The sequence below is a fragment of the Trichoderma atroviride genome, chromosome 2, assembly GCF_020647795.1.
Source record: "Trichoderma atroviride chromosome 2, complete sequence".
NCBI lineage: Eukaryota > Fungi > Ascomycota > Sordariomycetes > Hypocreales > Hypocreaceae > Trichoderma > Trichoderma atroviride.
Genome location: NC_089401.1, coordinates 1,241,177 through 1,257,189, shown reverse-complemented (window position 1 = coordinate 1,257,189; position 16,013 = coordinate 1,241,177). Strand labels below are relative to the sequence as shown.

At 47.7% G+C, this 16,013-nt stretch overlaps 6 protein-coding genes across 6 annotated transcripts; 2 read left to right on the top strand and 4 right to left on the bottom strand.

The window, feature by feature from the left end:
- The first annotated feature begins 86 nt into the window (after positions 1-86).
- On the top strand, positions 87-2,861 carry TrAtP1_003139 (uncharacterized protein). Its single transcript, XM_066111759.1, has 2 exons — positions 87-2,054; positions 2,120-2,861. Exons 1-2 carry the CDS (start codon positions 1,421-1,423, stop codon positions 2,683-2,685), a joined length of 1,200 nt encoding a protein of 399 aa, XP_065967838.1. The 5' UTR covers positions 87-1,420; the 3' UTR covers positions 2,686-2,861.
- Positions 2,862-3,084: 223 nt separating this feature from the next.
- TrAtP1_003138 (uncharacterized protein) lies at positions 3,085-3,884 on the bottom strand (the record flags this gene model as incomplete). The annotated part of the gene is made up of 2 exons (XM_066111758.1): positions 3,085-3,640; positions 3,724-3,884. The coding sequence occupies 2 exons, from the start codon at positions 3,882-3,884 to the stop codon at positions 3,085-3,087; spliced, it is 717 nt and encodes a 238-aa protein (XP_065967837.1).
- A 58-nt stretch (positions 3,885-3,942) lies between these two features.
- TrAtP1_003137 (uncharacterized protein) lies at positions 3,943-5,431 on the bottom strand (the record flags this gene model as incomplete). The annotated part of the gene is made up of 4 exons (XM_066111757.1): positions 3,943-4,069; positions 4,115-4,443; positions 4,503-5,204; positions 5,267-5,431. The coding sequence occupies 4 exons, from the start codon at positions 5,429-5,431 to the stop codon at positions 3,943-3,945; spliced, it is 1,323 nt and encodes a 440-aa protein (XP_065967836.1).
- Positions 5,432-6,707: 1,276 nt separating this feature from the next.
- On the bottom strand, positions 6,708-8,187 carry TrAtP1_003136 (uncharacterized protein; the record flags this gene model as incomplete). The annotated part of the gene is made up of 5 exons (XM_014087405.2): positions 6,708-6,917; positions 6,985-7,495; positions 7,557-7,716; positions 7,769-7,896; positions 7,958-8,187. 5 exons carry the CDS (start codon positions 8,185-8,187, stop codon positions 6,708-6,710), a joined length of 1,239 nt encoding a protein of 412 aa, XP_013942880.2.
- Positions 8,188-8,738: 551 nt separating this feature from the next.
- Positions 8,739-10,956, top strand: TrAtP1_003135 (uncharacterized protein; the record flags this gene model as incomplete). Its single annotated transcript, XM_014087349.2, has 2 exons — positions 8,739-10,025; positions 10,084-10,956. 2 exons carry the CDS (start codon positions 8,739-8,741, stop codon positions 10,954-10,956), a joined length of 2,160 nt encoding a protein of 719 aa, XP_013942824.2.
- A 1,978-nt stretch (positions 10,957-12,934) lies between these two features.
- On the bottom strand, positions 12,935-15,560 carry TrAtP1_003134 (uncharacterized protein). Its single transcript, XM_014087706.2, has 3 exons — positions 15,104-15,560; positions 14,662-15,052; positions 12,935-14,586 (listed from the first exon to the last, which is right to left on the bottom strand). Exons 1-3 carry the CDS (start codon positions 15,431-15,433, stop codon positions 13,844-13,846), a joined length of 1,464 nt encoding a protein of 487 aa, XP_013943181.1. The 5' UTR covers positions 15,434-15,560; the 3' UTR covers positions 12,935-13,843.
- Positions 15,561-16,013: the final 453 nt, after the last annotated feature.

Here is a 16,013-nt window from a genome sequence, read left to right as displayed (position 1 = left end):
GCTGCTCCACGGCCAGTTTCCCCGGACGCAAAGCATTTCCTGATCTGGCAACATTAAGCACTAGTCGCTTGCATTTTAGCCGGAGCTAAATGGAAGGATCTTGGAGCATTAACGCTTACACGCCGGGGCTAACGGGGTGGGTGGCTACGAGGTGTGTTTTGGGCTTTGCCGTGCTGTCTGCATTGAAGGGCAGCAATTTGCGAGAAAAGTGTCTGCGGGTGTGATTGGGTGAGCGTGTTGCAGAGTGACGCTCTTGATCCAATATACTTGAGTAAGCGGTTTTGCAAAATGACGCTCTTGATCCAATATGATTAAGTGAGCGAGTTTGTAAAGTGACCAAGTAAAACGTCTTAGTTTACGATCATATACCTTGTTTGGATTTAGAGTATAGTACTAATGAGGCTTGACATGACGCTCTATAGCGATGGGGAATTAGTAATATTAGAAATCGGCACACACGTCAATGTCATAGATGCGTTAGAGTTTCAATGGGTAGATTGCTCAATCAATTCACTGCACTTTATAGCTTCTTACAGGCACTTCTCTAACCGTTCTGCTTTGGGATGACTCACCGCCTCTTAGCACAGTGCAATAGAGTCTTGATACCAGCCCACCATTTTCTAATCCGAGCTTAGTTGCACCTGCGGCTACCTGGGGTTGCATCCGTTGTGAAGGTGATGAAGGAATGGGTATGAACTAACGATAGCCATCTGTACTTTATATAGAGAAGCAATCTCTTCTTTACAACCATATATTCCTAGTCGAGGCTCATAACAACAACCACTTCAGCTAGCTGGCCATGTAGGCAGCCGTCTTTACCGCACTTGCAAACTAAGAAGTGTATCAACGTCAAACATGTCTACAACGCAATCCACAATCGTCCTGCCGCCAGAGGCACATGGCGAGGATCTCTGGTCCTCCCAGTCTCTATCCGGCGCGACACCTCTCGAGTCTCTCCCCAGCCCAGGCGACCAGTCTCTTAGCGAACAGCCGTTATTCCCATGCACGCCCATCCGACCTCTAGACACTGCCAGTGTCCAAGAACCCGCGCCTTCCGCCGTCCTCGAGCTGAGCGAGCTGAGAATTAGACAAGTCAATAATGCCACGGCCAACGGCTCATCGCCCGCCGCTGGCCTCTTTGAGGAGGGAGGCAGCCCGACGCATCCCGTTTCGCAGGGCGTTCCGCCCGAGCTTCGCAGCTTCTTGGCGGAAATCATCTTCGTCCTCGTTTGCACGGCTGGGCAGGTCATCCTGTCGCTGACTCTGGGCCAGGTTGTGGTGAACCAGTTCGTCTTTCGGGAAGCGCTGGGAATAGTCCCGGCCCAGACCCCTTGGCTCGTGGGATCTTCGACGTTGGCAAGTGGCTTGTCCGTCATTGTTTTCGGGCCGCTGGCTGATCTGGCTCCCCCCGAAACCACTCATGGTGGGAGCTTTTGTGTGGGCGGCAGCGTGGAACGCAGTGGCCGCCTCTGCCATTTCTGCAGAGCTCAAGATCCTCTTCTTCGTAGCTCGAGCTATGCAGGGCTTGGCTGGTGGAGTGCTCGTGTCGACTTCCATGAGCATTCTTGGACGAGTGTATAATCCGGGCATCCGCAAGACTAGAGTCTTTTCGCTAATGGCAGCGGGAGCGCCGTTTGGCTTCTGGATTGGCTGCGTCCAGGGAGGTCTCCTTACTGCCCATCTCGATTGGATATTCCGCAGCACGGCCATTTTTCTGGCTGTTTGTGCGCTTGCTGCTTATTACACGATACCCAATATGCGGCCTGCGGCGGATAGTAACGCTGCAGCCGTGCCTTCGATACGGCAGTTTGACTACATGGGCGCTTTGCTTGCTTCGCTGGGCAGCGGGCTGATTCTTTTTGGGCTTACGCAGGGTTCGGCGGCACAGTGGAATCCGTATACCTATACTTTGGTCATTGTTGGTTTCATTCTCCTTGTCGCGTTTTACTTTGTAGAGCGCCGTGTTGCTCGCCCTCTTATCCCAAGCGGCATTTGGAAGACACCTGGGTTCGTTGCAGTGTTGGTATCCTACGTCTTCGGGTTCGGAGCTTACAGTGAGTTTCATATCTGCGTGTCTATGCCCGTTTGAATTCTCGGCTAAGAAAGTATTCTTATCCAGGCGGCGCGTGGCAATTCTACGCCATTCAGTTTTGGATACGCTATCAGGGGGCCACTCCTCTCACGGCAGCATTATATATTCTTCCTAATGGCATTGTGGGCATTCTCGCAGCTTGGATCGTCTCAAAGACTCTTCACGTGGTCCCTGGTCACTGGATATTTGCCACAAGCATGATTTGCTTTGGCCTAGGGCCGGTATTCTTCCTTCCGCAAACTCCCAACACCTCGTATTGGGCCTTGTCGATGCCTGGCGTGGCTTTGGCGACCTTTGGGCCTGATCTCAGTTTTGCTGCGGCTTCAATCTTCATTACTTCGAGCGTGCCCCGGTCCTACCAGGGCGCTGCTGGCAGTCTGTTGGTTACGGCACAGAACTTGACCATGGCAATCATCACCTCTGTCGCAGACTCTATCGGCATCAAAGTCGACCAGCTTCCTTCTGGAGAGGTGGGGCTTGAAGGTATGCGTGCCATCTGGTGGTTTGGCTTTGCTTCGGCCATGGTTGGGGCCTTGATTACCATTACCATGGTTCGAATTCCCAAGGCAGAGGAGAAGGAACATGTGCAGTAAAGGAGAAGCAGATGATGTGCTACGGACCAAGTAGGGATTTGGACTGATGGAATGCGCTATGTGAGTATTAGACGAAATATTCCAGTTCCCTTTTAATTGCTTCCATCAACTATGCGCAGTTAAAGAGAAGCAGACGATATACGACATATGTGAGGCTGGTTGCAGACTAAGCAGGGATAGGATTGATGGATCCCAGATTGTCAAAGTGCTAGACAAAATATTAAATAAATTAATGAATGATGTTAAGAATGCCTTATAATCTCCTTTTCCCTTGCCACCTCAATCTATACTAATTTGCTCCTTGACAATCATAGTCGCTATAATGCACATTCTTATTCCACCGATAGTTGAGGTAAAACGCCCAATTCACTTTTAATTCCTTCCGTCAACTCAAATATTTCACTCTCCCTCTTTAGAACCCTTTTCCACATTCAAGTGAGCATAATTTTTTACAAGATTCGCCAAAACGTTGGCGTCTCGATCCTCTTTCTTCCTGACGATACTAACCGGCCAATGGCTTCGTACAGCTTGTGCCATCCCCTGCCTCTCATCCCATTCTCTCTCGTCCATTTTCATTGAGTCTTTTAACAGGGCGATTTCGGGGCGTCTCATTCGTCCGTAGACGACCCGAAACAATGCTTCAGCCAAGTAGTGATTCCGGCGTTGGTTATACAGGCCTGTTGCAGCTAGAATGAGCGTGGATCGCAGTAGTTCAAGCTGGTCCGTGGGCGTTTGATCATTTACAGCTTCGACACAATCCGAGGCAATGAGCATCAGTGGTATGATGATGAATAGGTCCATGGAGTCGTATCCGTGGCGGATATAGTACAGGCGAACCAGAGTTTGGAGATATTTTTTAGCATCGGCAATGAGCTCACGTATGCGAAGCTCTTGTCCCGTTGAAATTTGCAATAATGGCTCGAATATGGCAAGTACTAGATGGTGATAATGCATGCTGTAGCAATACAAGGTTAATAAGATTTAATTGATAAGAGGGTATTACTCGGGAAAAAAAAGGGGGGGGGGGGGGGGACTTACTGGAGTTGCAATTGTCCAGGAAGTGCAATCGTCTTGGGTAAAAGTGATGCTGGTAAGCCACGAAACCAGTTCTTAAGCTTGCGGAGCAGCTCATCGGCTATATCGAGGGTCATCTGAGATTCTTGCTTTTCTATGTAGGCCGTTTGGCAATATTCGTTCATGATGACCCGCAATTGGGATTTTGCTTTGTACATTTGACCAAAATTCGATGGTATCAGGCTACGGCTTAGTGGGTATTTCAACCACACTTCTCCGTACCAGAGTGCATCTTCTGACGGATTTGGTAAAGGATAGATCGGGGGGCTTCTTGAGCCTCGGAGGCGTCATGAAGGAGAAGCTTGAAAGCCTGAAATAATCAGAAGAGATCAATCCTTGGAGCCAATGTACTTACGTCTCCCAATTAAATAACGACCATGCAAGAAATTCCTTGCCCTTCTGTAATCTTATTGTCCGCGGATCCTCAGTCTGTTCGTCCAGAGGGCTGTCAAAAAGCCGAATCTCCTCAGCCAGCTCTATTGCGTGTATTCTATAAGACTTCCCAATCTCGTCCAGGCCGCAGATGTTGTAAAAGACATTGAAAATCATACTAGCTTGTATCGTGGTGAGTCGTGGAATGGCCGATTCCAATTCCCAAAGACGCTTTGCCTCGGCAGCAAAGGCATATCCGAGTGTTTTGGGATTCCAATATTCTGCTCGATCCGCGAATTTTTGATAACATACCTAATGACACACTTAGACAGGGACAGGTACAACAGGAACTAGGATGGAGGATATCATACACATGAATAAGCCAAAACAATATTGACGAGCAGCGACGAGCAAAAGTCTTTTTGTTTCGCGACCATGTCTTCCAAGAAGTAATCTTTCTGAACAGCCGAGGTGAGATGGTGCTCGCATCTGAACCAGACTGAGAGAATGTCTCGCATGAGCACATCATCCTTACAAACTGCCGTCCATAACGATGGTTTTGCATTGGCCAATGGCGCATCAATCATCTCTGCCGAGTGAAAAGGTTTGACATAGAGATTTTGATACTCGTCCGAGTCCAGGCTGTCGCCATGATTGAAAGCGGTGAACTGAGACGGGTTTGAGTAAAGCGATGCCGCTTCGTATATCTTCGACTCCATGTAAGGATTGTTTATGATGAAAGCTGCGGGCATTTCTGATCGGTATGGCAACACATATCGTAATCGAGTTTCGGGAACAACAGCCATTTGTACTAGCACATTCCCAACTTTGATATGGTTGAGAATTGTTGTGATATCGGCCCCGGATCTAATTATTCGAAAGACATGTGGAGCCTCGCCATCGGATAAAGTTCCTATAAGCTCAAATAGCTCCTCATGAGGTGACTTGTAGTTTCGTATGTCTTGGTAGCCTCGTTTAAGAGCCTGCGCGCTGGTCTCTCCCGGTTTTGTTGTCCACTGGCATTCAATTCGCCTTTGAATACAACGACGGCATGACGGCCTTTCGCCGGAACACTATCAGGACAGCCAGAATTAGCAGTGTTTGTAGTCCTAGTATTGATGACTGTAATGTGTACCTTGGCCTTTTGCTTGCGACATGCGGTACAGGCCGCCACTACCATGTTTTTTCTGGAAGACGGTGCCGGCGGTGCAGGCGGTTCTTCCATCTCTGGCTGTCTTGGTGGTGCTGGCAGCACCCGGCGCAATGGCCGGACTCTGGAAATGTTTGCCTCCTCAGGCATGATGAATCGCCCTTGAAAGGCCGTGTATTCCAGCTTCGAAGCTGCCGCGGGGGAATAAAGGTTGTAAAGGGCGTCCAGTGCCAGCTCGTTCGTACAAGTAAGCCCGGGTGCCCCAAGGCTGCGGCTGAACCAAACGATATCCAGGGACAGGGATGATCCAAAATTGAAGGCTGGAGCTCCATTTACTGACTCAGTAATCCAGAGCCCAAGGCTGCTCTCGGATGCTCGAACATTCTGCGACCCCTCAGTAGCAGAGACGTGGCCAGCGCATAACGCATTCCGCCATCCTCCGTAAATGCGCACACTTGCAGCAAGGATGTGTCCGAGATGGTGATTGGCTTTCGCCAAACCGGAGACGCCTCCGGTGTGGATCACAAAGTTGTCACAGCAGATCTCTCGCCTCGAGAGATGAAAATGTGACTGGACGCCCTTACTCGAGAATAGCTATAGAACCAAGGCTTTATTGAATTAACGTGATGCTACATTACGTCGCTACCTAGGTATGAGTTGCTTTTTTTCGAACTTTCCGGATATTGGCACAAACATTCGCATCCCTTGCGTGGGAGGGGGCGGCTGCTGCCCAATCGGAGCAACACGAAGCGGCGCCTAAAGGGAAAGATCAGCTTGGAACCTTGGTACGTTGGATTAGGTGGCAAACTTGCAATAGCCAATAGAAACAATATGAGATAAAGTATTACTACAGCCGCGGGTGGCTGATCTTGGTACGACTAATACATGCATCTGGCTTACAGCACATACCAGCGGTGAGGGAGCCTTGCCTTCCCATTCGACATCTCGAGAAACGAACCCTTGGGCTACGCTAAATTGAAAAGTGGTGCCATTTCCTCCGCGAGTTTGAAATTGCTTGCTGCTACTAGAATGAAATGTAAGCTAAGGGCGTGTATGATGGTTAACTTCGTTCAGTAAGGGTGAGACCAGACCCGTTTTTTAACCTACAGCTATGGGAGGCCCGTCTGCGTTTTTCTTTAGTCGTACAAATAAAAGGGACACGACAGCTGCTGTGAAGTGCGTAATTATACGTTTTGTTGCGTTATAATAAAGGTACGATATAACAATATCAAAGAATTGCACGTGTCAGGGCAGCACGTGTGATTTGAGACACACTGTGATTCATACGACCCAAGTCCAGTAGCATCTTCATACGGCTTGGAAATTGGATTAGCTGATTCGTAATATTCGCCAGGGAAAAGTGGTAGGCTACTCTGTCCCTAAAGAGAAAAAAAAACATCTGTAAATAGCTCTACGTGCGCTTAGCCTACGGCAATGTATGTTCTCCTCCTTCATCAACAATCTGAATCTTGATACTTCCATTTTTTGGATCGGCTGCGAGATGCAGGGCGTCAACAGCATCTTCAAGGGGGTAAACATGGGTTACTAGAGGCTTTAAATCAAGGATTCCCCCACTAAGACACGCAATGCCTGCCGGCCATGTGTCGCGATAACGGTTGATAAACTTGAGTTCGATCTTTACATATTGATTGTTAGTGGCCAAACTTGACGTGGCATCGACATCTTGTGCTGGTATTACGTACCTCAGCCAGAGAAATGTGCATGAAAGGTAGATTATTCATGATCGATTTGCCTACTCCAATGATGCAGATGGTTCCTCCCCGTCGAACAGTATATGCGGCAGTACAGACGCTGCTTTCCACCCCTGTGCACTCTAGAACAGTTCTCGGTGCGTAGTACTCCTGATTGAGATCTTGCCCAAGCTCTGGTGCCGTATTAGCATCATCATTGCGAAAGAGTCTTCGGATTCGACGTCCATTCTCCGCTGCATCTAACGAGGGATCCACCCGGTAGGTCCGGCACGACGGGACAAATTCTCGGGCAAACTGAAGCCTTCTTGGCTCGATGTCTGTGATGACGATCGGATGTGCGCCAGACGCTCTCGCCGCAGCCAAAGCAATTAGCCCAATAGGGCCCGCGCCACAGATAACCGTGCCAAAGCCAAGGTTTAGGCCTGCGGTGCGGATGCCGTGGAGGACAACGCTTAGAGGCTCAAGAAGAGCGCCCTCAGCAAAAGATAAATTATGAGGGAGCCTGGAATTCCATGTTCAAGATTAGACGCATTTATGCGGGGAAATAGAATTTTGAAACACACCTGTGAAGCCATTTAGCAGCGTGAATCTTGTATCTCTGAATCGTTCCAGCGTAAGGATAGACGCCGGAGAACTTGACGTCTTCGCAGAGATTGTACCTCCCCTCTAAACAAAGGAAGCATTCGCCGCATGGCATACCCGGCTCAACAGCTACCCTGTCGCCTAATTTTACCATCAGTGTCAGCTACACAATACTATAAAATTGCAAACGCACCAGGTACAACATTCGTAACGCCCTCTCCGCATTTGAGGACAACTCCAGCAGCTTCATGGCCCAAGATGCAATCCCCTTCGAAAACTAAGGAGCCTATCCGCCCGGATTTCCAGAAGTGGACATCCGATCTTTCAATGAACCCATCAGCCTCTTCTAGACGTAATATACTTTGTAATTAATAGTACTCACCCGCAAATTCCAGTAGCCTTCACGTGGAGCAAGACCTCTCCATGGCCCGGTTCTGGAACTGGAGCTTCGACTAATTTCAGGCGGTGGTCGGCTGTTGCTTGTAAAGAAGGATTAGGCCGTGTAGTTTTGACAAGCTTTTGGCTATTTGAATATGCAGCTGCCCCGGCTTCTTGCTGTATCTTTGCTGATACATCGAGCGAATCCCTACTGGTGATCGTCGCAGGTGCCATTTCTTTTTCATTGGAAAACATTGATTTAGAGAATATTGCAAAGATTAAATATATCTGGCGAGTTTACGGCGTCGTGGCCTGTATCCTACAGCTTATATAGGTAGGTTGCTTGAACTTGAAGCCCCACGACGCTTTGCGGCTAGGCTGCGATATACCTGAACGAACTACAGCAAGACAGTTTTAGGCTAAAAAGAGGAGAGCGGAAGTTATTTCCAAACAGGATCGGAAGCAAAGTAAGTAATAAAGGCAGATCATGCGACTGGATGAACCGTTTGGAGGGGCCGAAAGGCTCAGTGCAAGATCTCAGACGAGGTGGCTAAACTTTCCTATTTCGGCCATCTTTTCGCACCAGGACTCGCCCGCATTAGTTGAAGTGGATATGCATTCAGGTGTCGGCTTATAATAGAAATAGGACTGCAAGTTCAAAAAGAAATAACATTACTACATTTTTGTAGTTCTTATCCATAATCTCTGCCTCTTTTGCCTCACATCTGTCAACTTAGAGTCGGAATAACCCCCTTGTTATCGTTACTTTGCCTCTCATCAAGCAAATGGCTCCTGGAATTCTTTCTGTCCAGCCAATTGTCGCCAAAAATGGCGTAGGAGATGTCATTGAAAACAAAAATGGGCTGAACAAAATTTCCGAGGAACATGCCATCGTCCTTAGGACCTTTCGTTTGCTTATCAGTGACCTCTGCCAACAATTCAATGGCGGTCATCCTGGTGGCGCCATCGGCATGGCTGCGATTGGAGTCGCTTTATGGAAGTATGTGATGCGCTACGCACCACATACCCCAGACTTCTTCAACCGAGACCGATTTGTACTCTCGAATGGCCATACTTGCTTGTTTCAGTACGCCTTTTTGCACTTGGCAGGATACCGCGGCATGACAATGGATCAGCTAAAGTCATACCACTCGAAAAGATGGGACTCCATCTGCCCTGGCCATCCAGAGATTGAGATTGAAGGCATCGAGGTAACAACAGGGCCTTTGGGCCAAGGTGTCGCTAATGCGGTTGGATTGGCTATGGCTACCAAAAACCTTGCGGCAACATATAACCGACCTGGATACGATGTTGTGTCGAATCATACATGGTGTATGGTGGGAGACGCATGTCTCCAGGAAGGCGTGGCGCTCGAAGCCATATCTTTCGCGGGCCATCTCAAACTCAACAATCTGACTGTTATATACGATAACAATCAGATCACTTGTGATGGCTCAGTGGATTTGACAAACACTGAAGACGTTGACGCAAAAATGCGTGCGTGTGGTTGGAACGTGATCAACGTCGAGGACGGTTGCTACGACGTGGGAGGCATTGTGGCCGTATTAGAAAGAGCCCGAGCTTCTACTGACAAACCGACGTTTATCAACATAAAAACGATCATCGGTCTAGACAGCGCAGTCGCTGGACAGGCAGAGGCACACGGAGCCGCTTTCGGCGTTGAAGATGTGAAGCGTATGAAGCAAGCATATGGCTTCAACCCAGAAGAACGCTTCGTGGTCGGTGAAGAGGTTCGTCAATTCTTTTCCGAGTTACCCCGTCGTGGAGAACAGATTGTTTCACAGTGGGAAGAGCTCGTGAATCGATATAAGAAGGCGTATCCGGACATTTTCAAGGAGTTTCAACAACGCTTAGATGGAAAGCTACCATCGAAATGGAAGACACTATTACCTAGTCCAGAGACTCTTTCTGATAAGCCAATGGCGACGCGAGCGTCGTCTGGATTGATGATCAACCCTCTCGCCAAAGATTTCAATTCGTTTGTGGTGGGCACAGCAGACCTCTCGCCATCTGTACACATGGGATGGGAAGGAAAGGAAGATTATCAGCATGTAAGTGTAATTCCTCGCTAAGAATCTTTGCTATATCATTTAATGACGGTATATTTAGCCTGATCTGCGGACAACCTGTGGCATCAATGGTTCTTATGCAGGACGGTATATTCACTACGGCGTACGAGAACATGCAATGTGCGCCGTATCCAACGGACTAGCAGCCTTTGCTCCTGGCACTTTTATTCCAGTTACGAGCTCGTTCTTCATGTTCTACTTATACGCCGCGCCGGCGGTACGAATGGGTGCCCTGCAGCGACTGCAAGTAATCCACGCAGCAACTCACGACTCCATTGGAATGGGTGAAGACGGCCCGACCCATCAACCCATCGAACTGGCCGCATTATATCGTTCAATGCCAAACTTGCTGTATATCCGTCCAGCAGACAGCGAGGAGACAGCCGGTGCCTGGATTGCAGCCATCGAAGCGAAGGATATGTCGTCTGTCATCTCGACTTCACGACACAAAGTCCCGCAGTTGAAAGCTACCCGGCGAGATGGTGTATTAAAGGGCGCTTACGTGGTCCAAGAAGATGATGATGCGCAGCTCACACTCATTGGCGTTGGCGCAGAGTTATCGCACGCTCTTGATGCTGCCGTCCAACTGCGCGAGTCAAAAGGCATCCGCTGCAGAGTAGTTAGCTTCCCGTGCCAGCGCCTGTTTGAAGGCCAGACGTTGGATTATAAACGGGATACATTGAGAAGACACCTCGGGATTCCCGCGATTATCATTGAGCCATACGCCCCGAATGGGTGGGAGAGATATGCCGATGCAGGTATAAACGTGAAGCGGTTTGGACACAGCCTTCCAGGCCCGGAAGCGTACAAGTACTTTGGATTCGATGTCGACAGTATTGTGTCCAAGATTTCAGAATATTTGACAAGGATCCGCGAGGATGAGGTTCTAAGAGGAGAGTTTGTTGATTTGTAAGATCAAGAGGATTACTTAATCTTAATTCATTCATTATCAATAATTGTGAAATTATTTCATTAGCTGCATCATTACAGTCCAAGGTCATCATTTATTTTCTCTTTACTTTTTACTTGTAGTGTATACCTATCCAACCATAATGGCGTCTTGCTCTGTTATACTGCTTTTGTATCATCGCCGTCTTCTCGGGGCTCTACATCATCTACTCTAGTTCGGCATTCTTCAGGCGCCAGTGATTCTGTTATTGAATAAACATTTGAAGCCTAAAGCCTTCACATTTCTTTTTGTATCATTTACCCTATGGAGGTCAAAGCTACATGCTCCGCTTCCACTATATCAAAAGTAGTGAAATTCACCTCGGAGATAGATACCCCGCATGCGAGTGGCCCTCAATTTAGCATGGAGATGGTTCTCGATAGTGCTGAGCCTACGCAGAAAATGCTCCATACACACTAAATTAACGAGAGCGAGAATGCTAATTAACCGAAGGTGTGCCTATGTATACTGAAACGGGTAAAATAGGCAAATGAGGATGGCGGTGGCGCTGCAGCAATTGGCCTGTTAGCTGTTACACTTTTACGATCTATCGGGAGATGTTTGCCGCCCTCTGCTGGATTCATTATCTGAAATACCTTGGTACCAGATTCTGATGGTGGCCATGGCAAGTCAAGCAATAGTTGTATCTCAAAGAGATCGGAAGAAGCGAGCGAGAACAGGCTGTTTGAGGTGCCGAACTCGGCGACGCAAATGTAAGCTGAAGTGTACCGCAATTGGAGTTCTGGGCGCATCTCTCCTAGAGGCTGTGATCCCAGCTACTCTTCCCGGATTTTCTCCTCTAGAAACTTTCTTGACAATGGTATAAGGCTAAAAAAAGAAACAAAACGTAGGTGATGAACGCAAACCTCGCTGCCAACGCTGTCTCGATGCAGACGCAGAGTGCATATATGGCCCGAGGCTTTCATTTTTGGAAAAGAACGCTATTACCGCCCCTGATAGTAATCTAGATGGGAAATACAATGGTTCTAGAAACTATTCTAAAATTCAGGTCAATATCTAATTCTCTTCTGTTCTTGTGGAAATCGGCACTAACTCTATTCAATGATAAAAGTTTGTGGACGACGAACACATTCGACCGAAAGATGCCGGTCTCAGCAGAAATTCTCAAGCCTTAATTCCTTCTCCTCTTTCTCCCGAGAAAGAAAACACTTTTATATGTTACAGTCCACCCCTAAGAAGCGACCTAGGACCGACTATAGCTAGTACTCGTATTGATGAACCGCCAAATATCTGCTCTGGGTCTGATGACACATTTCGCGAAGATGAAACGGCTGCCGCGAAATCTCTGGATTCACAAATCCCAAATGATATGTCGCTTTATCGCCATGAAGATAGCCACCAAGATCAGAATATGATGAGAAAGGGCGATGGTTTCGAGATTGGGCTGGGTGTTTTGATGACTCTTGGTGCTGGAGATCATAAGGCGGATACATCACTTCATCTTACCTCTAACACAGGAGACTATGAAGGGGGCAATATATTGTCACCGCTGTCAAAGCTGGAGAGCATTGGCAATATTGGCCCAGTAAGCCATCGCGTGGCACTTCAGCTTTCGACAGGACGGTCTGTTGACCTGCTGAGGCACTATAGATATAAGATTGCTCCATGGGTGAGGCAAATTTCCTACTCTTGTATGCCGGAGGTTGTAGACTGACATGTAAAATCAGATGGATATGTGTGACACAATCCAAGCCTTTGGTCTCGTTGTTCCGCATCTTGCAATGAGATCAGAGTTGTCATTTGATGCACTCTTGGAACTTTGCAGCGCTTCATATAATATCCATCATGTTCATGCTGATTCTAATAGGGGTCCAATGGCAACTCGTACAGATGGTCTGTCAGATACAAGAAAAGATCTCATCGAACAATCTACACCGTGGGAAGTTCATCTTTGGTCAATATTGGCGACTACGAAACATTTCCTTACTGACCCTCCCGAATCATGGGACGACGTATTGAGTAAAAATAAGCTTCTACATAAGGCTTTTCTTGAACATAGATCATCAAACGACCTGAACGCGCGTATGGTGTGGCTGCTTGCCAGGCTAGGTAAGCGATCGAATTATTTAGTAGCTCTGAGCAGAAGAATATGTATTGACCATGCCAGGTACTGCTGCTGCTCTATTAAAAGAATCCAGCCCATTTGTCAACAGCAACATTCTCAGATCCTTACTTCAAAGTTCTTCTCACAGAGGATCTAATGTCGGAAACTCTGAATACTATACGCATGAGGCTCTTGCTTTATGCGCCGAAGCGCTTGAGTTCTCTTTTGGAGATCCGTATGTGGCCAATGGTTTCCATATCGAACCCCCCAAACCCCCAGCGGTTCGCTGGAGGTCCATTGTCAATAAACTCAATGATTGGTACACGAATAGGCCGCCAATATTTCATCCGGTCATTGAGCTCAATAATGGAAAAGCTCTATTTCCAGTTATATATTTCACCGATGGGATGGCAACCCTCGCTAATCAGCTATATCATACCGCCATGATGATAATGTTAGCAAATAAGCCAAGGACAGTGCAGCTTGAGCAACGACGGACACCATCTTTATCGCAGCTATGGCATGCTCAAAGAATATGCAGTATTGCCATTAATAATAATCGATGTGAATGCTGGGACCCATGCCTCTTGGCTTCTTTTTATGTAGCTGCGCGACAAATGACCCACGAGTCTCAGCAAAGAGCAGTACTGCATGGATTTGAGCACATTGGTACCCTCGGCTGGCTTGTTAATAGCTTCGTTGATCAGCTAAAGCAAGAGTGGAACGCTTCAGAGTCGCCAGCGGCAAACTGAGCGAGACAGTCTTTGGATTGCTTCTTGCATGCCATCACCCAGATTGAGCACTTTGTGGCGAGCTGAGATCGGCCTGCCTGGAGTTGGAGCGCTTTGGAATAGAATAACCCCATGCTGCTTCAAGATCAGGAATTCTCCAAGAAGTTCCCCATCCCGTTATCGACTCAATATCACGGATCAGATTCACCACTATTGTATGCTCTGATTCGTGGCTGAGTAGCCTTCCTGCTAACCAAAGCGGCTGGATGGCGTTGTTGAGGCATCCTTGATGGGGATTGGTCAACGAAATGCCGCAAATTCGTTTTGCATGCCAAATACATGATCCCGTTACACCGGGTATGGCGTCCTGTCGTCTCGGCATCGAAGATAGCATCAAAATGCAAGCAGTGTGGTATAGCTGGTTGGAGGAGATTGCGGCCCAGTGGAGATAGAGTATCTGTGGAAAGGGGCGAGATTCTATAGTAGACATTGGCAACAGCTCGCCGGGACGATGATCTATCCAAGCTTGTAGATCATCCCACAGGTCATTCCAGCGAGATGAAAACGATTCTGTTGTACAGCCATTGGGGACACCAAGTTCATCATGCTGTGTGCGATCCGAAACCAGCTCGCAAGCTTTGGCGCAGAGATAAACAGCGTAATTGGCGTGCATGTCGGGGCTTTTCACGCTGTTAAACAATTGGCGGGCGCTCAAGCTGTCGGTATCAGGAGGCAGCCAAGCGGCTGGTGTAATCATAGTACTTTGCGTCCCATCGGATATCAGGGCACCACACAAGTCTAGTTCACAGCTTTGGTCAGTTCAAATGCTCAGTTTAGGCATTGGAATAACGAGTAACATCATTGTAAACGCACCCATCCTGGCGTGACACCAGAAGACGGATTGCAACAGTCCGCCACCGAATCCGTGGACTTGGAAAGCATCGAAGAGAGCAGCGCATCCTTCTAGATGCCGGCGCCAATCGCGTGCACTGGCAGACATCATTTCAAGGCAGCATAATATCACGCAGATCGGAATCACGGCTTGATCGTGAGCTTGTAGAAGTGGCGTCAGAAGTCGGATCGCTTCCTGATACAGCTCTAAACTGTCAAAGTTATTCTGTAAAGTCGGGTTCCCGTCGGACGCCTCTTTGCGCTCTATTTGTCGCGCAGATATAGCCAGAATTGCACATAAGAGAGCTGGGGACGTCTGTGCCAGGAGGGGCACTTGTAGGCCAAAGGCATGAGAACTGTCAAACATATCAAGCTACCCATCGATGAATACAGTGACATCTAAAGAAGCGATAGGAGGACTTACCCATGGAGCAACCTCACTTGAATAATTCTTTAGATACTCAATCCTCCGTCCCTGTGAAAGAATATGTGAAGCCTGATGGCGTTCTGATGACTGATGCTCGCTTTCATGCGAATCCTGCCTCAGTGTCAAGCTGCTTTCGTGAGTTGGAGATGGCGGGGCAGTCTGTGCGGTGCTCAGCATCAAATAGCGCAATTCTTCTCGAGATTCGACATATCCCGGCTCAAAAACAAAGTCATCGAGTTGCCAGCTTGTCGATGGAGTCGAGAACTCGTCGAGAGAAAAGCGACGCTCGGTTGGAGTGGCTTCATGTTGCCGCTCTTCGTCATGCATAGTGTCTCAGCTAGGTTGCCAGATAGACATTGACTTTTCCTGATGCTCGCAAAAATAAAAAATACTGTATAACAAAATAATGATTGACTTTCAAGCTTTATCCAACAAGATGGTCATGCCATTGAAGTAGTCCAAAGAGCACATGAGGGCTGTAGCAGGCTAAAATCAGCGACGGCGCGAGTGATTAATAAGCCCCGTAAAATTTGCGAGAGGAAAATCTTCTAGGACTTCCTTCGTATCGTCAGATCACAGATCACAGATTCATGTTCCCAGCTATTCTCATGCAGCTAATGAAGAAGCGCCACAGCTGGCTTCGAATAGCCAAACACTGATACCGCTGATGAAACACATACTGTACCTGAAAGGCACAAACATGATGTGTACCTAATGTTACATCACAGTGAGTAACTTTAAAACCACTTCTTTCCGGTTATTCAATTGATTCAATTCATTCATAACTTATGACTAGCATGTTTGGAAACGAAAGCTCCTTTAAAAAAAAAAGAAGGTGTTTACTAACTAGATGTTTTCATTTAGATGTTTCATTTTTTTTTCCTTTTTTTCTCTTTCACTTTTCTTT